We start from the raw sequence: 22,262 nt of genomic DNA on the forward strand, positions 1-22,262 counted from the left end.
ATATATTTAAGAAGCTCGTGTTAAAACTTAAGACTAAACGGTTTAGCCGTTTTCGAGTAATGTTGGTCGCCGACTTTGAAAACACTATTTTGACAAAATCGTTAGTTTACTTGTACTCTCAAGCACTCCGAAACGTCTTTTCAAATTTGCGTGTAACTTCACCAGAACGATATTAAATTTTCTGTGTGCATTCTTAAATATATGTACATTAAGAAAAAGCAAAAAAAAATCGATTTTTTGAAAATTCTAACTGTATGTAATCCCTTAAGTTAAGTTAAGTCTAAACCAATTGGGCCTTTACGCGGCTTTATCTTTTCTTTTATAAATTATGGCCCTCTTCCACTCTGTTTTGTATCAGCCGCAACAAACAGGTAATCGCCTTCGGTTTCTTCGTTTTGTCATAACTAATATCCTGCATTTGTTGCTAAATTTTGTATGGAATGCCAGAAATGGGTGAAAAAAGTAGTGGAAACAAAGTAAAGAAATCAAAAAATGATTTATTTCGCACTTCTTTGGGATATTATCTAAAGCAGAAAAGTTATGTGGTAAATATGCATGAAGCAAATATATTCCCTCTACCATTAGCGCCGCCAAAAACACTCTTTCAGGGTAGCGAGAAATTTCGAAAATCTGATTTCCTCCTACTGCAGAATAAGCAACAGTTTATGGTGCAAAAGATGCTGGATCTCGATCTACAATGTGGGAATAACTTCGCCTTCTCCAATGTACTCTGCATCACAAACAATCATCACATTGTTGATCAACAATTTGGGCGGTAAGTTTTCCACCTCTATTCTAATAATGTCCTGCTAAGCGAGCTTTATTACTTTCACAGTTTTTCGCAATTTGTTGAAGCACAAAACGACTTTATACGACTAGAATTGCGACGCTTCTATGCGCCTATGTTGTGCCATCTTTATCTGGAGTTGATGAAAGCGCGCGAACAAAAGGCTGCTGTTGAGTTACTTAAAAAATATGCGCAATTAGTGTCGCCTGTAGAAACGTACGATGCGCCTTTGCCAACGAAGATCAATGGCTGTTCCGTTTCGAATGACACGCATGCTGATCAAGCTAACGCTACCACTCCGCACACCAGCATACGCTTTGTCAGTCCGTCGAGTGAGACGCCCGTTGATCCCGAATTAATGTATTTCATAAAGCTCATACAAACACTCTCGTCTTGCACCAAACTGGAGACGGCCGAAAGTGATCCAGATGTTGCACAATTCCGTTCGTCCAAATATGAGATACACACTACCGAAGCGGTAGTAGATACTTTACGGGATTATTTGGAAAAACGTGGGCATGTACTAATACTCAATCTATTGTATTCATGGATGCATGTGCACGTTGTCGATAATGAAGTGCACAAATGGAGCGAAGATAATATAATATTGGGGTTTGAGGCCGCTGAAGATGACGAGGAGGGAAAAACTGAATTTCCTGAGGTCAAACCGAAAGTTAACGTTGCTGCTGAACGCTCGAGTATTAAGCGTATTGCGGAAGATCCTCCAGATGTTTTAATGGTCAAGACTGAGAAGTTGGAAAATATCTCTGATGAAATAAAAAATTTGCGAGCACAACAAGTAGCAGAAAGCTTGCAAACCTTGCAAGCATGCAATGAGCAGATGCTAAAGGCTCAAACACTCTACCCCTATTTCATAAAATTAGCCGATCGCGGCAGAGGGTGAGGGAAAAATTTATAAATATATTCTTTATATTTTTGCTCTTATTTTTATTATATTTATATTGTTCCATATAAACACATTACTGTGCACAGGCTTTCATCCGCTCACGTAGATGCCAGTGAATGCCATTTAGTAGCCGGTTTTAACAATTCAGTGGTGCAGCTTTGGCAGCTAAATCAGCAAACTTGTAGCGGGAAGAATCTATACGCACGCTTCGCGGATTCTGCTTGTCGGTGGGAGCTAAACAACCTTTGTGCGGAGGAGTCCGAGACTGAAGATCACATTGACTTGGATGTTAGAGAACATGCGCGCCTCAATAACAACGACCGACTGAAACGAAAATACGAAGCTGGCAAATACGAGAGCAATTCCTTGTAAGTTTGGCAGTTAACTGAATTTGTATTACTTGACTTACGTAATTCCGATTTTAGCAATGAGTATGGTGGCATACAGTTGCGTGGTCATGGCGCTGGTGTAACAGACGTACGCTTCTCCGCACATTATCCCCTCCTTTATAGCTCATCTAAAGATAGCACCTTACGTAGTTGGCGGGCTGACAGCTATGGTTGCGCATGTATATATCGCGGTCATCGATATCCAGTTTGGTGTCTCGATGAGAGCCCGGTAGGCATGTACATTGCTACTGGTTCAAAGGATCTCACAGCGCGTTTGTGGTCACTGGAACGTGATTTTCCACTAATAACCTATGTTGGTCACACACAGGATGTGGAGGTTAGTAGGTGAATAGAAAAGTTCTCTTTAACTCAACAAACGCATTATTACTTTTTTAGTGCATCGCTTTTCATCCGAATGGTAATTATCTTGCCACTGGTTCTGCAGATCTGTCCGTGCGTTTATGGTGCGTTACAAGTGGTAAACTAATGCGTGTCTTCTCCGATTGCAAGCAACCCGTAACAAATATCGCATTCAGTCCGGATGGCAAAATGTTGGCCGCTGGTGGTGAAGAGTTGAAAATACGTATTTTCGATTTGGCCGCAGGCGCGCAGCTTAACGAGCTGAAAGATCACACAGCCACCGTAAACAGTATTTCATGGAGTAAGAGCGGTCGGCATTTGGCGTCAGTATGTCGTGATGGCACTCTACGCGTGTGGGATGTAAAAAAGTTATCGCCCATGAAGTAAGTACTGTTTGAATGAGTTTCAAATTGTCGAAATTTGTATATGTAAATATATTTTTGGCTTTTCCAGTGACAACAGCAGTGGCAGTAGCACAAATTCCTCCTCATCATCTTCAACTGCTTTGAATCGTGCAATGGCGCTGAGCAGCAATTGTCAGCGTCTGGTGAAAGTGGCATTTAGTAAACAAGATGAAATGGTGTGTGCTATAGGCAGCTAAGGCTTCAAAATATTACCCTTAGGATTTAAAATTGTATCTGGTATGAACTGTAAGATTTCTGAAAACAGCAATGGCTGAACCGAAGCACACTGATTAGTTAGTAGTAGTGGAGCAGCTGATTTCATTTATTATCTATGTGTTGTCTTAATTGTAAGTGGTTATTTATAGATTTGGACATTCTAGAGACCAAAAGCGAAAACAAAATAAATTACTTCTTGTTTTTGTTCTACTACTACTAGCAAAGATGCGAAAAGAAGATAGTCGCACTCAATGCCATAACAGTTCTCGTCATCGAAATATAGCGACCAGATTAAAAAAGCTAATTAATTTTCTTTCAACTGCCTTAAATTCAATTTTATGAAATAATATAGAAATAAAATTAGTTGCGCATTTACTCGTACAAGCTGTAAATACTGAAGATACTAATACAAGGAAGCCGGTTTACAGTTTTTTAAACTTCGAAATATCATAATTTATTTGAACTATTAACAATTTGGAAGCGTTGCTAGTAATATGAACAAGTTGTGAAACTTCAAGAACCCCTGCAAGCGTAAAAAAATTTCAAGTGAAACTACCTTCTTTTTATGCATCTTCCCTGTGCAGCGGCCTGAACAAATTAATTTTAGGAATAAGCAAAAATTCTGTTCTCGTACTAGTTGTAGTATCTAAATGATTGATATAAACTAAATTATTAAGCTCTTACTAAAATAGAACAAATACAAACGAACTAATTAAGATATTACATTTGACTTTCATGTAAAAAGTTGCATAGCGGTTCAGGTCTGTTCATGAAGCAGTTCAGGTCTGTTCATGAAGCAAATAATTTGTAACAATTGTAATTTGTTGCTACAAATGATCAAGTTTTGGTGTTCATGTACCCAAAAAACTTGCAAAGTAGGAGAAAGTGAGAGAGCAAAATGACATTTCATATTGAGGGGAAGTTGCAGGTTTTTACTGGATAAAATTTTAACTTGTAAGAATTTGCAAGTGAGAAAAACAGTTGATGGCAACGTAAAAATAAAAACGAATTAAAATTTGCGAATTGTTATTGCTTATGGAATATTCTTCATCTGACATCAATGATGAAATGGAACAAATTATTCTAGACAAAATGAAATCGTGTGATTCCGAAGCATTTTATTTGCTTTGTTTTTTTTTTTAAGTGAAACTTCTTAAACGTCGTTGGACGAGAGAGAATGGAGAGTAAAATTTCAAGGGCAAAGATATAACGTAGAGGAAAAGGAGAGAGAGATATATACCTTATATATATTTCTTTCTTTTTTTTATAAGTTTTTCCTTGTGGTTGCTAATTTTTAGTGTGAAATAACACTGCCTACTTTTTGCCGCTTGTTTGTTGGTGCAACCTTGTAGGAAATATATTTTTGGTGCCCCTTTTTGGCGTTATATTTCCTTGGTGACTATTGTTTGGGGCGTTTTTTGATCCCAAATTTTTTGGCGTTGTTTTTTGGTGCCTACTTTTTGGCATTTATTTCCGTTTCCTGGCTAGTGGTGGCGCGTACTATAAAGCGGAGGACCCTTCTCCGTTTTTTGTAAATTTTGTCTATTTGTATTCTCTACAAATGTTGTGAATTTATTAAGATATATTTTCTTTCTCTGTCTCTCTCTCTCTCGTGTCTCCCTCTTTCTTTGTCTGCCTTGAAAATTTCACTTATGTTATGTGTACTACGCTACACACACTTTTTTTTTAATTTAATACGAGGTAGCTCAAGTAAAAAAAAATTTATTTTTGGTGAAATTTCCTGCCAAACTAGCAAATTGTTACTGGTTTTGCGTTTATGTCCTTTTTTTAATTTTTCTCTTTGAGCAAAGTATTGGGAATTTAATTAATGGGTAGTTTTTACAAGAACATACCTAGTGTCGGGCTAAATATTTACAACTGAAATTAGAGCATGTTAATCCTTCGGTGACCTTTTATTTTCTGTTGACTTTCCATTACTACAACGAAAGTTTTGCTTATAATGTCTAAGGGCTTGGATCTATGGTAAAAGTTATTACACAAAAAGGTGGTAAATGTATCAGCCTTTTGATTTACAGCATTTTTTTATAATTACATAATATAAATTATTAGGAGTATTTAATGGTAAAAATACTTATTTATTTTTTGCATAAGTTTCAGAAAATGCCTTATTGTCACGCTTATTTTACTTGAATACAATTTTGAATATTTGATTTAACGATTTTTTACTAAATAATAAATGTTCTTCTAAACCTTCATAATATCGTACAAAATAAATGTGACAGACGAGCTGTCAAAGGAACGATAGTGAAAAAGGAATAAAACGAAACAAAAAAAGCCGTAGTCAACCAAAAGGGAAACATTTTTGTAATTTATTTTATAAAATATTAAAAAAAAAAAACATTATGAATGCGGCAGGGAATATCAATCCATAATACTTCTATAATAGTCGAGACAGACAGCAGCGTTAATCGGGATTATCGGCACAGTTAATTCTGATTAAAATTGTAGAGTGACAGACGGTTATTACGCGGATTAGTGAACAGCTGATTTGTTTCCTGAATAGTTTTGTTAGTAAAAAATGGATCGCAGGCGACAAATACGGTTATTACCTGATACTAAAACATAATTATTTATTAAAAAAAACTTAAATTGCAATTTCTCAAACTGCTCCGAAATATGAAAAAAAGTTTACTCGAATGGTTTTGTTTTAGCACTATTTTCAATACTTAATGATTTTTTCTTGAATCTCATACACCAAATAGAGCGAGATTTTTCAGCGCATGTGCGAAGCGTTTAAATAAGTCTCAGGCAAAGTCTCTGAAACTCGGTAGATTTTGCTCTCGCCGTTAAATAATTTTTTTCTTATAATATACAGGGTGGATGATGAAAGCCGCTACCAAAAAAAAATTGAATAACTTTTTTTCTTTTTAAGTTATCTGTTCCATTTTTGTTTTAATTTGCAGATTGATCTTTAAAATGTATTAAAATGGATAACTGGGACACGCAAACAAGAATTTGGATAGTCCGCCGCTACCACGCACTGGAGTCCGTAGTTTTGGTGCAGAGAGAGTACAGGCGGATGTTTGGCGGCGATCCCCCGAGCAGATGGACCATAATGAGACTGGTGAATAATTTTGCTGAGCAAGGAACAGTCGCAAGAAGGCCTTATCATCGAAACCCACCAGTTCGGACGGAGGAAACGATCGCTGCTGTAGCTGCAGCTATACAAAGCAATCCAAGGGTTTCAACAAGAAGCTTATCTGCTCAACTTGGTGTCAGCCGACAGTCTTTGCAAACAATAATGCACAAAGATTTAGACTTATTTCCCTACAAAATTCAAATGGTTAACAAACTGAATGCAGCAGACTTGCCGATTCGCTTGGAATTTTGCCAGAAGATCCTGCAAATGGTGGAAGAAGACCAAAACATGTTAAACTGCCTTTTCATGTCTGATGAGGCCCATTTCGATTTAAACGGCAATGTGAACAAACAAAATTGTCGAATATGGAGTACTTCTAACCCACAGATACTCCACGAGACGGAATTGCATCCTCTTCGCGTGACAGTGTGGTGTGCGGGTTCTTCACGCTGTATTGTCGGGCCTTATTTTTTTTGAAGAAAATGGTCACACCGTTACGGTTACTGGAGACCGTTATTTGAAAATGCTGAAAGAATTTTTCTATCCAGAACTACGCCGAAAGAGAATTCCTTTCAACTCTGTGTGGTTTCAACAAGATGGGGCAACGTCTCACATAGCCCAGACTGTTATGACAGAGTTGCGACGAAAATTTCCCAATAAACTGATTTCAAGAAACTCCGAATTTCGTTGGCCCCCCAGGTCGCCTGACCTTACTGCACCTGACTTTTTCTTGTGGGGTTTATGTAAACAAGAAGTTTATAAAACAAAGCCAACAAATTTGGATGAACTAAAACAATCCATTCGGGCAACAATTGCGGCTATTCCTGTCGCAACTCTCAAAGCAGCAATGAACCACTTTTTACTAAGATGCCGCACTTGTGTCAACGAGCATGGGGGGCATTTAAATTCAATTATTTTTAAAACTAGTTAAGCTACATTTAATAAAATTTAATGACCTTCAACTTGAAAAAAAAATAAATGAATTCCATACACTAAAAAAAAGTTATTTGAGTTTCTTAATGTAGCAAAATTCATCAGCCACCCTGTATTTAATGTATGAAATTGTGTAAGCACGAATTAAATTCTCAAGTGAACTCTAAAAGATTTGTTTAATACTGTTGTGTGGTGTGGTGTTCCCAGGCATTTTAAACGCGTTTTGGATAATGCCGGACAAACGCACAGAGCTGTTCTAAAGTTTCCTCAACATCCTCTCTGCATTTCCTGCATTTGCCCGTGTTAGCAATCCCTATCTTGTACGCATGTGCAGCCAATAGATTATGATCTGTTAGCATACCTATGATAGTTCTGCAGTCCTTTCGCGAGAGCGCAAGTACAAATTGAGTCAGTTTTTTGTCGTTAGTTCTATACATGACTTTTGCTGTTTTGCATGTGGTGAGATTATTCCACCTAGCTTCCACTCGCCTTTTCATTGTATATTGTATTTAGCGGTTTTGGTATGTCGTTCTCTTGTTCAAAAGGTAGTCTAACAGCACTTTTTGCTATCTCATCTACTATTTTGTTCCCCGTAATGACTTTGTGACCAGGTACCAAGTAGATATGCAGCCTACTGTTAGTGGCTAGCCTTTCTATGGCCTCCCTGCTCCGTCGAACAATTTTGAACTGAATACAATATGAGCTTATTGCTTTTATTGCTGCTTGACTGCCCACGTATATATTAATTGTTAAGTTCTTTCTTGTTCTAAAACTTCCGTTTGGAAAATACTGCTGTGGTCAGGCAGCTTGATAGGCTGCCTTATCTCTAGTTTTGAGCAGTAAATATCCGCTCCCACTCCGTCTAAAGTTTTAGAGCCGTCTGCATAGATGTGAAAAGTTCTATGGCCAGGCTTCATGCCTTTGTGCCATCCCTCCTCTTCAATTTTAGTGCGGCACCTTCTCTTCCAACGAAAGTACGGAGTCATGTAGTCTGTGCAATCTGAGCTCCACTTTTCTATTGAGCTGTGACCGAAGGTTTTGCAGGTGAATACTCCAGCAGCGACCAACCTCCTTGCGGATTTCACTGCCAGGTTTTCCGCCATAAGGTCAATAAGTGGCATGCTGAGTATCATTTCCAGCGCCGCCATTGGAGTGGCTTTCATCGCTCCTGTTATGCACAGAGCAGTGTGGCGCTGAATCCTTTCCAGTGGCATTAAGTATGTCAGTTTTCTTGTCGCAATACACCATACTAATGCCCCATACTGCAATATCGGTCTAACTACTGCCGTGTAGCACCAATGCATCAGAGAGGGTGATAGACCCCAAGTAACGCCCAGCATTCTTTTACATGCGTACAACTCGTTACTGGCCTTTTTCACCCTCAACATTGCGCTTCCACAGCAATTTACTGTCTAGTATTACTCCGAGGTACCTTGCATGAGCTAGCTTCTTAAAATTTGGCATTTCTTTCCAACAAAAAATCACAAATTTCGCGATGTGCTTTTCATAAAGATCTGCCATTTCCATAATAAGATTCAATAGACATAATCAGTTTCTTGAAATGATTTCACTAGTCTTTAAATTATCGACTCATTCGGACGATTATCTCCACAAAAAAACATGAATTTTGCGATATGCGATTTTCTTGATGTGTTCTGATGGTACCGCCTCATTTGGACGTTCACTGCGTTGCGCATGTCTTTAGGGACTCTCCCTGGTCTCCTGCTCCGACGACTGCATGATAATGGCGTCGGGAAATGTCGTTGATGACCTGTGCGTCAAGGTAAATGACTACCTGGCCTGCCTTTCTCGCTTCTTCACTGCGAGGAACCTACAACTTTCCCTCACGAAGTCCACGGCGACCCTCTTTACCACCTGGCCAAACGAGGTCAAACTGCCACTTAAGGTAAAAGTCGATGGCACACCAATTCCGACTGTAAACAATCCAAAAATCTTGATCTCTTGCGAGCTAGTCTCCCACAGTGCCAGGCACAACAAAGCGCCATACTCAACATCACCACTACTCAATCATAAACACAAATAGCACACCTGCCATATACCAAACTACAATTGGATAAGAAAAAAATTTTGTTTTCTCGCGCCTTCGCCTTGGCCACACAAACGTAACACATTCCCAACTGCTAAGCAATCAAACTGTCAACTGTCAAAGCAGCAACGCCTCACGGTCAAACATCCTCCCGAATGCCTGGTACTTCACAGAATTGATCGCAACCCAATCTACCTACTGAAAACTCCCACAACTCATATTTATGTATAACTAGCTGACCCGACGAACTTTGTTCCGCCCTAGAGGCAATAAAAAAACAGATTTTTGATTTTCTTTTTTTTTTATTAATCAAGTATTTCAATGAAGCTTTAATAGATTGCACTCTTCAGTTAAGCACCTTGTGATACACGACATTTTTTGTTTTATTATATGGTGCAAAAACAAACAACGCAGATGGTTTCCCGACCCGTGAACATGCCACATATAATTGACCATGTGAGAAACATTGATTGCAAGACGCATCGGAAATTGAAGTCTTTTAAACTCAAGCGAGAGATCGGTTGGGATCATCGGGATCCTCGGAATGAGAACTTCTTCACCTTCGAATTTTCCTTTGAGTATTGTCGCGTAAATCACATTGTTCATCAATTCATTTACCACCAAACGCGTACCGTTGCAAAGTTTTGGTGGGCTTATGTTTCGAAGCATGATTACTACGGAGCCAACTTTTAGGCGTAAATTGTGCGGTGGTAAGCCAGGCACATCCAAGGAGTTTAAAAATTCAATGGGATAGTTGGTGGCTTCATCTTCATTTATTACACAGTCAATGGATTTGAATGAAAGCATTGTTCCAATGATACCATTTTGAATTATGCAGTTTAGGTCATCTACATCTTTATTCTTAGCCGCTAAAATTGCTCGCTCACTCAACCATTCATTATTTTTGTAGTTATTAATGATGGTTGGGAATACTTAATTGATAAGTTCGTCTTTCGATGAGACAAAGTTACAGAAATTCTGAGGAAATAAAATCAATCCGCTCGATTCGTCGACAGGTACTCGACCATTACCGATAGTCAGTAATTGCTCAGAGAAATCTTCAGTAGATGTATCATTAAGTAATGCAACTCTCATGTTTGTTGTCAGCTGAAGTTTCTTCACATAGCGCCATAGATTCGATGATTTGAGGCAAGCGTTTATTTCGTTAGCAGCCGTTGATCTTGGAATTACTGGCAGTGTTTGGCGGAAGTCGCCAGACAGTAAAATCATTGCGCCTCCAAAATATCTCGAGTCATTGCGTATATCTTTCAATGTTCGGTTAAGTGCTTCTAATGCACGTTTATGCGCCATTGTGCATTCGTCCCAGATGATGATTTTCGATGCTGATAAAACTTTGGTCATTGCTGAGTTTTTTGAAATTTTACATGTTGGTTTTCCAATTTTTTGCAGATTTAACGGCAATTTTAATGCTAAATGAGCCGCAGGGCATCCTTCTAACAATGTGGCTGCTATTCCAGAAGAGGCAACTGCAAGCGCAATGTTGGATTTCGCACGAACAGTGGCTAAAATTCCTGACATGAGGAATGTCTTACCAGTTCCACCAGGGGATCAAGGAAATATACAATAAAACACCATTTCCATCATCAACTGCCTTCATTAATGTGTCATAAACTTCTTTGTGTTGGCGATTCAACAGTGGTACATTCGTTTGTACTACTAAATCTACTTGTTGATCTTTGTTATTCGCATTGCCAACCGAGCCGTTTCACGGGCTGCCTCGCTTTGCTCGTGTGATTGAGAAGCACGAAGTCGAGCCATACTAACGCGGCGCTCTTCACGGGCAATTCCTTGTGCTTCTTCAGTCGTTTCATTCGCAATGTTTCATATCCTTCTTGCATTACGGCTTTGTCGGGAAAGATTCGATCGTCTTGGTCGCGGCATTGATAATGATGATTCAAAGAGAATACAAATTACTGTGATTATATATTTATGCCAAAATTTATATTATCAAATTTTCTACTTAACCACAGACAAAATTACGTTTAGCTATCATTTGCGTTTTGTTATTCCATATCAGATGCGTTTACCACATACTATAAAATGACTTCACGTAAACGCGTTCGAATGGGATAAAAAATATCCTATGTCTGTCTCCTGGTTCTAAGCTACCTCTCCACCAATTTTCAGCCAAATCGGTGCAGCCGTTCTCATGACTTTCTTTGATATATATAGATTACATTCGAGCCATCAACGTTGAGATTAATCTGCTATTTTTGCATTATAGACCCAGCCAATAGCCCCGGTAGCTAGCGCTGTAAGCTAACTATTAAATTTTATAATTTATTATAAATTTAATTCAATAAAAAAAAAATAATATTCATTTTTATGTGTGGTATTTATTCAAAAATTTCCTACTTTAACGCTACCCCTTTAAATAATGTTGTTGTTTTTTACACGGTTTTAACAATTAGCACAGCCGTAGTGCGTGCATTACACATTTGTGTGTAAATATGTAACTGCTTTATAATCGCTTATTAATATTTTAGTAGATAAGTAAATTATTTAACACAATATTTAACCACAAAATTCAGAAATCTTACATTTACCCATAATTATGTTTAAAATATACTTATATATATCTATATATGTATATACATTTATGTATGCATATTTGAGTGTACATGTATGTGTGATGCTACGTTTTTACTGATGAATTATCATGGTTTTATCCAATAAATTTAAAACATTTCTCATAATCTTGTAATGTTCGAAGAGTATACATGTGCTTGATCGTACAGGGTGATCAATCTAGAGTTTTTAAATTGAACAACTGATTCTCTTTTACTTTTACATCATAAAATATCATCCTGGCGGGAATCAGGAATTTATTTTATGTTTAAACTAAACTAAAGTGTGGTGCTTTTTTTCTTGAGCAAAAATCAGTGATGCCAATTGGACGCCTACAAGCTGTGATTTCACTCGATTAGACAATTTTTTTGTTGGCGCCGATGACTAGTCATAAACGATTCAAAAGTTGAAACATGTAATCAAAGCCGCCATTGGTGAGTTAGTTGGACTACCCTGTATATGTTTAGCTACATAATCATATTGAAACATTGTAATTTCATTAACACGTGCATAAACAGTAAATTTTTTTCAAACTAAGTCTAATTGAAAAAAAAGTAAACAAACACAAATTGTTGAGTTCGGACTAAGTTAACTTAACGCTTGTGGCGTCCACGCATGAACTGCAGTGTCTTGGCCATAAGTGGCGCCTTCTTCGCACGCAAAGGCGCATGAGCTGGAAAATATAGAAAATAATTGATTGAGTTGAATACAAATGCATACTTTATATTTATTTGTTCATTATGCTTACAAACTTGCGCTGCGTCCCGCACAGTAGCCGCTACTCGCAGACGCGTATCACCCACTTTGGCTGCATTCGGCGTGACGCTTGAGAGTGCTGCAACACGTGCAGCCGGTGTGGCAACTAGCTTGGCCTTTGTGCCATACTGCTCCTGTTTGCGCAGTACATTGCGTGGCGGTTTCACCATTGAATCCACAAATGCCAGTTGGGTCTTGCGCACGGGTGCAGCGATTATTTTCTGTGACTGTTTGATAGTCTCTGTAAGACTATTCAATTTTTGCTCCTTTTCCTCCTCACAACGCTAGAGAGAATACACAAAAGAAAGTGTGGAAAATGGAAAGATAAAACATATTATTAATGGTTGGGGTGCAGGCATACCAAAAACATTTCACGCCAAGATTCCATTTCCAGCCGCTTTTTTGAACGGAAGTTTCGTTGTACGTGAATCTGCCACAAACAATCGCTGTCTTCCATCAAATATGGATTGTATTCTTCAAAGGTAAGAAGTTGTTGTGGTGTAGCGCGCTCCAAAACAGAACGTAACACCTCGAAAGGTACACCACCAGTGTATTCCAGCGCTGTAAATGAAGCTTAGATTAAAATGGGTTATATTTTTTCATAACTATTAATGTCTCACCATCGATATTCTTTTGCAGTATGCGTATGCATAGATCAAACAGTGATGGCACTTGTAATACTTGTCCAGTCTTGATACCCGAGTAAATTTTTGTACTAAATTTTCATGAAAACAAAGGAATCAATGCAATCGTGTCTTTATATAAAATATGCCAGCGATGCTTACCGCATTGTTTTCGAAGAGATGCCATGGCTGAGGGCTTCTGCATCGGTAAGTGTACGCACAGGCGGCTTAGGGGTGCTAATCACGGCTCCACTATTTCGATAAACACAATCCATTACAGTCTTATTATGTGGGAGCGGTTTGTAATTGGCTGAAATCGTTGGTAGCTCAAGCGCAATACTGGGATCGAGCGGGGCCAATTTTGCAGAGGCTGACAAAAGCTCTGGTTTCTGTAATGAATTGGTAAAATTCAATTTTATAATTTACAAAAATGTTTGCTGAACAAACCTCATCTATTGGCCTTGGCGTAGATGACGCTGCTGATATAGAACTTGGTTTGTATTCGTTTCTAGCATTCTTATTGGAGCTGTTGCTACTGCTCGGTTTGTCATTGGCAGTACTCTTGCTGGGCGTACTAGAAGTGGGCGATTTGTTAATATTTAACGATTTTTTCGACTTCTTTGTTGGCATATTAAGCATCCCCAGTACATCGGCGAAATTCGCGCCCATCGAAGAATCAATGCCATCGTCGCCATCGGCTTCATCCTCATTATCCGTAGCTATCGTTTTTAATTTAATAGTTTTTGGTTTTTTCAACTCCTTAACTTTGGGTGGGGACGCATCGTTCGAGTCACTGTCGTGTTGACGTTTCCTGCTGCTGCTGCTGCTGCTATCTGGTGCCTGCGTATGTGATGCTGACGAAGTAGGTTTTTCGATGGTTGTTGTCGAAGGCTTACTACTGCTGATCGACGAATGTGATGTGGACGATTTGTGATGTTTTTCACGATGTGACGTGTTTTTGGATGACGATTTATTTTTGTCGTGCTTGTTCTTCAATGAAACAAATATTTGAAATTAGTTCAATAAAATTTGGAATTTCGATAATGAAAACCTTAACTACGCCATAAATGTTGTACATAATAATTTACAACAAAAGGTCTGTTCAAGGAGCAAATAATTTGTAAGAATTGTTGTTGTTACAATTGGTACAAATTATCACGTCTTGGTGTTCGTGTACCCAAAAAACTTGCAAAGTAGGGGAGAGTGAGAGAGCAAAATGACATTTCATATTGAGGGGAAGTTGCTGTATAAATTTTTACTTGTAAGAATTTGCAAGTGAGAAAAACAGCTGAGCGCAAAGTAAAAATAAACACGAATTCAGCCAAAGTTCTAAATTTAAATAAAAATGGTGATTAAAATGCAGAATGCATGTAAATATATTTTAGATAAAAAAGTTTATTAGAAGTCATATATTAAATAGGAATCGGTCAATGATTTTGAGAGTGCTGCAACACGTTCTTCTGAACCACAGCCTCCAGTCACCGTTGCTGCAGTTTCCGAAATACGAATCAGAAGCATTGAAGGTATCTTTTGTGTTTTATGCTTGCACTTCTTGGTTATTAACTAATTTGGCAATATATGCAAGGAAGCAAGGAGAATATGAAGAAAGCTGTTATTGCCACAATAATACTACTGCTGATGGAATGTTCATCTGAGAGTGGTGATGAATGGAACAAATTATTGGGGACAAAATCAAATCATGTGATTTTAAGAATTTTATTTACTTTATTTTTTTTAGTTTAATACGAGGTAGCTGAAGAAATGTTTACTCTTTACGATTTTTCCCGCCAACATTTTAAATCAGCTATTCGTAAAACTTGCAAATTGTTACTGGCTTTGCGTTCATGTACTTTTTTTTTGATATTTTTCTCTATGAGGGCGAATTTTCGGAAATTAAGTTATCTGCAAGTTGCTGGATAATTTTTACATGAACAGACCTAATGCGTAATTATCTAATTCACGTGCAGAAATTGTGTGGCACCTTTCAAATGAAATAAGTGATAGATTTTTGAAATACAAACACAAATTTCTAAAAATACATAGCAAAGAAAGATAGAGACGAATTATAATGGAATAAAAAATAACTTGAGTGGATAGGAAACTTGACTGTGATCTGATTTTACGGACGTAGGCAAAATAGTAGCTTAACGATAACCAGTTCCGCCCTTCTAATTATGACGTTTCAAACTACCTAATTCTAACGATAGCTCAAATAAATGTTTGGTCTTTTCTTCCTATTTTTAAGAGTTAAAGGGTATATTTATAATAAAATCATGAAAAAGTTGTAGTAAACCTACGCTGGCGGCCGCCGTAGCCGAATGGGTTGGTGCGTGATTACCATTCGGAACTCACAGAGAGATCGTTGGTTCGAATCTCGGTGAAAGCAAAATTAATAAAAACATTTTTCTAATAGCGGTCGCCCCTCGGCAGGCAATGGCAAACCTCCGAGTGTATTTCGGCCATGAAAAAGCTCCTCTGCCGTTCGGAATCGCCTTGAAACTTTAGGTGCCTCCATTTGTGGAACAACATCAAGACGCACACCACAAATAGGAGGAGGAGCTCGGCCAAACACCTAACAGAAGTGTACGCGCCAATTATTAATTTTTTTTTTTATTTAAACCTACGCTTGGACTGAGAAAAGTCTATTTAGTCTCTTAAAGTAATTAAATATCATAATTTTTATATACAAAAACTGCATTATCACTTTCTGTCTACAGCTCGGCAATTAAATTTTTGAAATCTTGACTTAATTCTTGAAATTGACGAAATCATATTGAAAGGGTACACTCTGACAGAATACCCGAAGTAGTTATGAAAGCTAAACCTAATGTTAGAAGGCCACAAGAACGACCACCCAGAAGATGGAACGAATGCTGGACATCGAGTTCACAAGATGACTTCACCTTACAGAAAACACAAGAAAAAAATTCATTTTTTACATTTTAGCCTCATATCGTATAGTTTAAATATTCATATATATTGCATTTTTGCAAATAACAGGAAAAAATCCCAATAAAAGAAAAAGAAAATTTAAGAAAAATACTCAGTTCTATTCGCTACCGAAAATTTGTATCAATAATAGTTCAACAGACACCAGAAGGCACAGACGCTGGAATATATGGCCCCAGAACCAAACATTCTGTGCCAATGGGTAATATTGCCAAGCAGCTTCTAAGCGGATATGTATGCCACATGTCTATGTGTTCCCGGAATGAGCGAATTGCCATTCTGAGCGACACTCAGGCGGCACTCAAGGCTCTATCATCCTCTTAAAATTAAGTCCTCACTGATCCTTGAGTTTATCAAGAAACTGAATCTACAAAGAGCGCACAATCGCATCCGGCTAATTTATGTCCCAGGTCCCATGGGTATAACTGGGAACGAAGTAGCGGACGCATTGGCGAGAGAGATAATAGGACCCGAGGCCTTCCTTGCTATGGGGCAACACACTATCAGGGAGAAACTTAGGAATGAAGAGCTAGGGCTAAGATAGGTTCGCTGGCACCAAACTATGTAACTACGCCAGTGGAAATCTTTACTGAGTGAGGGGGTACAACCAAAAGAGGTTTCGAAAACTCAAAACAACTCAAAACACTCCCCAAGCATAAGCTGATAATGCTCACAGGGATTATCACAGCCCACTGCACACTATGCAGCCATATGCACCTGATCGGGATATGGCCCCTTGGCTCTTGTCGTTTCTGCGGCCAATCCCATGAGACTTCAATGCACCTTCTCCTTGAATGTAGCACTGTAGCGCGGAGAAGGGAACTGGGTCTGGATGAGGTACTCTCATGAGCAGATGACACAAAAGACCATGAGGTCGAAGTTCAAGCCCAGAAGAAATCTATCTATCTAAACGGATATATGTACATAATTATTTTGGCAATGACAAAAGCAGTTTGCAACATACCTCTCGCGATCGTTCGTGCTTATCTTTCTCCTTAGATGAGCTGTGCTTTTCACTGTCACCATGTTTTCTTGCCTTCTCTGGCAAGTGATTTGCGTGGTGTTTAGACGAGCTTGTATTTTCAATCTTCTGACTGTCTTTCTTATCTCTAGAATCACCACCATTTTTATGGTGTGAGTTATTGGAAGCGTTACTTTTTCCATCCCCTCTCGAGCTTTGTTTCTCACTGCGATCACGTTGTCGTTCCGATTTCTCGCGTGACGACTTATGCTGTTCACTTTCCCGAATCTTAACTCCATTGTCTGGTTCATCATGTTTTGATTTTTTCGAAAATGGCATTTCTTTGTCCTCTTGTCCAAGATGCCTTTTGTGTTTCGATGATGAATGCGAACTTTTGTGAGAACTCTCGTCATTTTGGGATTTAGATTTATGTTCCGAACTGATTTTATCCCTATGATTAGATTGTCGATCTTTCGACGTATTTTCACTTAAATTATTTGGTTCTTGAGCTGTATTTTTATTTTGAGTATGATTGTGATTATAGTGGTCATCATCGCTTGAACCATGCCCGTTGGCATTGTTCTCATCATCACAGTCGGTGCTTTGGCAATTACTGGTGTCCATTGGTTCCTCCTCAGCCGCCACCATGGCTTTCCACTTGGTGACCAAAGCTTTAGCAGCAACACCTATTTCTCCATTATATTTGCGTAAAGAGTTGACTGTTTTGCCAACGCCAGTTTGCTGCAAATGTTCCACCTTTACCGGCAATCTATACAGTTTGTTAATGCAGTGCAGAAGCTAGAAATAAATTTACATATTTTGTTCTTAAAAGAAATATCTTTGTAGATAATATACAAATTTTTAATAAGTTTGTTTTTATATATCCACATATCATTACCCTAATATAGAAAGGACCTAAACTATAGGCCCGTAGGCAATTAGGCAAGAATTATAAAGTTGTTAAAAGATGCAGTTCCTTTCACACCTGACGGTGTTGAACATTTTAACTAATTAAGAAATTCACGAAATTTTTTTTATATGGAGAAAATGAGCAACTTCAAATATGATTTTTATTAAATTAAAATCGAATAAGTTACAAAACACCATGCCATAAAATTTTCTATAAATTATATTTAATTGTAATAAAAAGGTTTGGAGAATTTTTATAATTTTGTAAAGGTGTGAAGCTTGGATTTATTTGTTTTTGTTAGGCAATGATCTAAATTTAATTGTATTTTTATAAAAATAGTGAACATTCAAATAAGAAAAATAGTCTAAACTGGTCAAAATGCTGAGATGTTGTTGTTGTTGTAGCAGCATGAACATTCCCCATACATATGCGGCGACTGCTGCTGGAGTGACAGCCCTTGGCTGGAAATAAATCCGGGTCGTTCCGGTAACCTAGAACCGACTACCATGGACGGACGAATGAGCGGAGACGCTATGATTGCTATGAGATACTTTCGTTTTGTTACGCGTTACGTATACATATGTACATATATACATACATACATACGTGACAATGGTTGGTTAGACTGCCTAATGTTTGGGGCAATTTTAGTTAAGAGCCCAAAATTTAAGAAAAAGATGACATTTGAATAATGGGTTTTCCAAAAAGAGGTGCTATTTTGATATTCATAAAAAAATGCTACTTTTTAATATGAATTATCGGATGTTTATTCCATTGTAAAGAGGAAGATATGCCGTTAATAGTGGAAAATAACATCAGGCAAATGATCACCACGACCACGCTTACAGGACAATATCCTTTTCATGAAATTTTCCATAGCCGAATTGCAAAGTGGCTGCCCTATGTCCTCGATAGCCTCACGAATTCAATCTTTCAGGTCTTGAATCGACCCTGGGCTGTTGGCGTAAACCTTCTCTTTCACTTGACCCCAAAGAAAAAAGTCACAAGATCACGGTGGACAATTGTGATCACGTCTTCGAGAGATAACACGTAAAAGATCAATAGTTTCGTTGCTTGGGTGGCACGTAGCGCCGTCGAATTGAAAATAAACGTTGTCCAGATCAATTCCACCCAATTCCAACCATAAAAAATCGTTAAAAATCTTTCCTGTTTAAAACCTAACACCTGTTATTGGAAAACCCTTTATAAAATCCGTGAAAAAATTTACATTCAATGATATAAACTCCTTTCCTTCAAATTGAATTTAGCTGATATTCGCTCTAGTCCATGTTTCGCTTGCAATCGAAAGAGACAATAGCAAGATTCTGCCAAGGACTTTCACTTCAACAGCATTCTCTAAAAATATATGGGAAAGTTCAACACTTGCAAAATGAATATACAAATTTCATCAAGTCGATGAACTTCTTAATATTAAAATTTGTAAACTTCATTAGCTACAGATAACTTTCGACCTTGATTCACTTTCAGCTGATGTGCATTACAAGTTATTACGTTTTTACAATAAGAAATAGTCATAATACACTTGGATGTTTACTATACCGCCCTAAGTAAACAAAGACAAATTTCCATCTAATGAGATATTACTTGATATCACCATGAAAATTTGTACACCGCATAAAGGAAGAGCTTGTGGTCATTTCTGCATACTTTTTTTTGTTTTTGGATTATGACACTCTTGCAACAAATAAGCGATATGTAGTTCATTACGAGAATTCGGGAAATATTTTATATACAAATACATACCTACATATATGTATAACCAAACTAACCCAGCCACAAAATTTTCTTTAATGCAATTTTGGGCCTTAAGCATAATAATACTTCTAGCAAGGTTTTCAGAGTTGTGCTTTGACCACCATAATCACTTACTCTGCCTTCATCATCCTGGGAATGCTCGATACTCTTTTGGTAATGTTCAATTACACTCAATATTGATGCAGAAGACATTTTTCCAACCGCCTCTAGTGGGAAAACTTAGTCGATAATTAACGCAGGCTTGTTTCTTTTGTTAACGATTTGCTTTTCTATACGTGTAATTGCCAGTCTGTCTGACTAGGTGTGGAGATTCGTCTCTTCAGCCAAAACGAAAGACCACAAAGAAAATTACGTTTCAGCGATCATCTGTACTAACGATTAAGCAATCGAAGACGCGTTTTAAAAACACATTATATTTTTCACCATTTCTAACGAATATTAGTCTTGAATGAGATCATTAATATAATAAAATCTCTATTTCTCCACAACTTGCCAACAATCACATCGAATTTTCTTTCACTAATGCCAAAAAAGAAATGAAATTTCGCCTGACACTCATTGACGTTGGAGAGGTATGTTCAAAGGATGGAAATAGCACATAGTTGCATTGCGCACAGGTTAGTATATGAAAATTATAAGCCCAGGTATAAACAGTACGTGTTAATGCACAAACAAACGGCTGGAATTTAGAACAATGCCTATTTTGGAATTTCTGGCAAACTATAATGTTTTTTTTAATGAAACTTGGTGGAGATGTTAGTGAGGTGTTAAGGAACACTCTTTATAACTTTAAATTAATCGGGAAATAATATTTTTTTAATTATTTACATTCAAAATGCCCTTGGGAACATCACTATAATTTGCCACATTACACTCTATATTTTTTAACATTTCACTATAAATCACCAAATATACACTCACACGCGTGTTTTTATCGATTTCTATGCTAATATTCTAATTATATCTATTAAAATTAAATGCAAATTCATTTGCCTATGCAATCACATTCCAATTTTAAGCGCGAACAAGAAGAAGATTGGAATTACAACAGTATGGTGTTGCCGGATGCCTGCAAATGAAAACAAAAATTAAGTACTTGAGTTTAGTGTTAATGATGGGAATGGGGGTTATTGAGCCTGCTTACTACATACACGCATATGACGTTTTAATTTTGGGTTCAATGGTTTTAACACGGAAAAGAGTTTTACGCAAAAATACTGTGCATTGCGTAGCCGGAGTTGGACTGATGAGAGTTATTTTTTTGAAGCGCGGCCGAAGGCCGCCCACGCGAAAAGGAGTTCTACGCAAAAATACTGTGGATTGCGTAGCCGGAGTTGGACTGATGAGGGTTATTTTTTTGAAGCGCGACCGAAGGCCGCCCACGCAAAAAGGAGTTCTACGCAAAAATACTGTGGATTGCGTAGCCGGAGTTGGACTGATGAGGGTTATTTTTTTGAAGCGCGGCCGAAGGCCGCCTACGCGATAAAGAGTTCCACGCAAAAATACTGTGTTAATTAATTAAATTTAATTTTAATTACTTTATTATTTTTTGTGATACGCTTAATATCATTGTTTTTAAGTTTAAATGAGTTGTATGTTTTTATTTTCAAATTTATTTCTCAACTTTAAATTACAGCAAAAAATACTGCAGTTTTACAATGAACCTTCCACTGAACATCCCTGCGTGCGAACTTCGTTTTCATTTCAGGTGTATGGCAACACCAACTTTTCGCTAAATTATAGAACTTTAATATTAAATTACTTAAAAACTATAAGCCTCCGGCAGGTTCTGTTTTCAGTTTTAAGATGGGGATACACCCCTCTATCACCCCCTTTTTACCGTTTTTTCCAAAGCGATAGGCATTATACTAAATTCTAGCCGGCCAAATAAACAGAAACAAATTAGAATAACAAACTTGCTGTTGCTACCTGCTTTTTTTTCAGGTATAAAATTTCCTAGGTCATGGCTTTTTGTATTTTGCGAGGTAAATTTTGAGTATACAAAAAATTTAAACATATAAATGGTTCGGGAACACAATATCCCAACTTGGGATTTTTTTTTTAATTTCGTCATATATCGGTCGACTATTTATGTGCAGCCCGATTGTAATCAAACTGAAAAGTCTGCCAATCAGCAAGGCGCTTCATTACGCGCGCACGTACTAATTTTTTAGAAAGCCATGGCAGGCATACCCAAATAAAAATGGTGTTTCTCAGAAAATCGCCTTTGGTGATGTATGTTTATATAAACTATATTATACTATAAAAAAAAGAGGTTGTCTGTAAAGTCGGTTTACTGACGATAGTTTAACGTGACAACGTCATAAGAAAATACTGAGAATGGTTGCATTTTTCAAAAGAAAATTTTAATTTTATTAGTTTGATAGACATTTTGTATGGATATAGAGAAGGTTCAAGTTACATTTACACAAACGTGAAAAATTACGAAACATTTATCAAATTCATGAAAGATATGTTCAATTTCGATTGTGCATCAGACGTTAATATGTTAATAACACTAATGCTGAAAACAGTGACCGACGTACGTAGTCCCT

At 37.6% G+C, this 22,262-nt stretch overlaps 2 protein-coding genes across 2 annotated transcripts; one reads left to right on the forward strand and one right to left on the reverse strand.

Moving 5' to 3' along the window:
• Positions 1-343: 343 nt before the first annotated feature.
• On the forward strand, positions 344-3,671 carry LOC128855452 (TAF5-like RNA polymerase II p300/CBP-associated factor-associated factor 65 kDa subunit 5L). The gene is made up of 7 exons (XM_054090361.1): positions 344-545; positions 609-775; positions 836-1,687; positions 1,781-2,062; positions 2,120-2,420; positions 2,480-2,826; positions 2,897-3,671. The coding sequence occupies exons 1-7, from the start codon at positions 441-443 to the stop codon at positions 3,042-3,044; spliced, it is 2,202 nt and encodes a 733-aa protein (XP_053946336.1). The 5' UTR covers positions 344-440; the 3' UTR covers positions 3,045-3,671.
• Positions 3,672-11,480: 7,809 nt separating this feature from the next.
• LOC128855453 (transcription elongation factor B polypeptide 3) lies at positions 11,481-20,276 on the reverse strand. The gene is made up of 8 exons (XM_054090362.1): positions 19,822-20,276; positions 17,025-17,819; positions 13,559-14,101; positions 13,274-13,500; positions 13,109-13,203; positions 12,850-13,049; positions 12,481-12,772; positions 11,481-12,405 (listed from the first exon to the last, which is right to left on the reverse strand). The coding sequence occupies exons 1-8, from the start codon at positions 19,897-19,899 to the stop codon at positions 12,326-12,328; spliced, it is 2,310 nt and encodes a 769-aa protein (XP_053946337.1). The 5' UTR covers positions 19,900-20,276; the 3' UTR covers positions 11,481-12,325.
• Positions 20,277-22,262: the final 1,986 nt, after the last annotated feature.

Source organism: Anastrepha ludens, chromosome 2 (assembly GCF_028408465.1).
Source record: "Anastrepha ludens isolate Willacy chromosome 2, idAnaLude1.1, whole genome shotgun sequence".
Taxonomy (NCBI): Eukaryota; Metazoa; Arthropoda; class Insecta; order Diptera; family Tephritidae; genus Anastrepha; species Anastrepha ludens.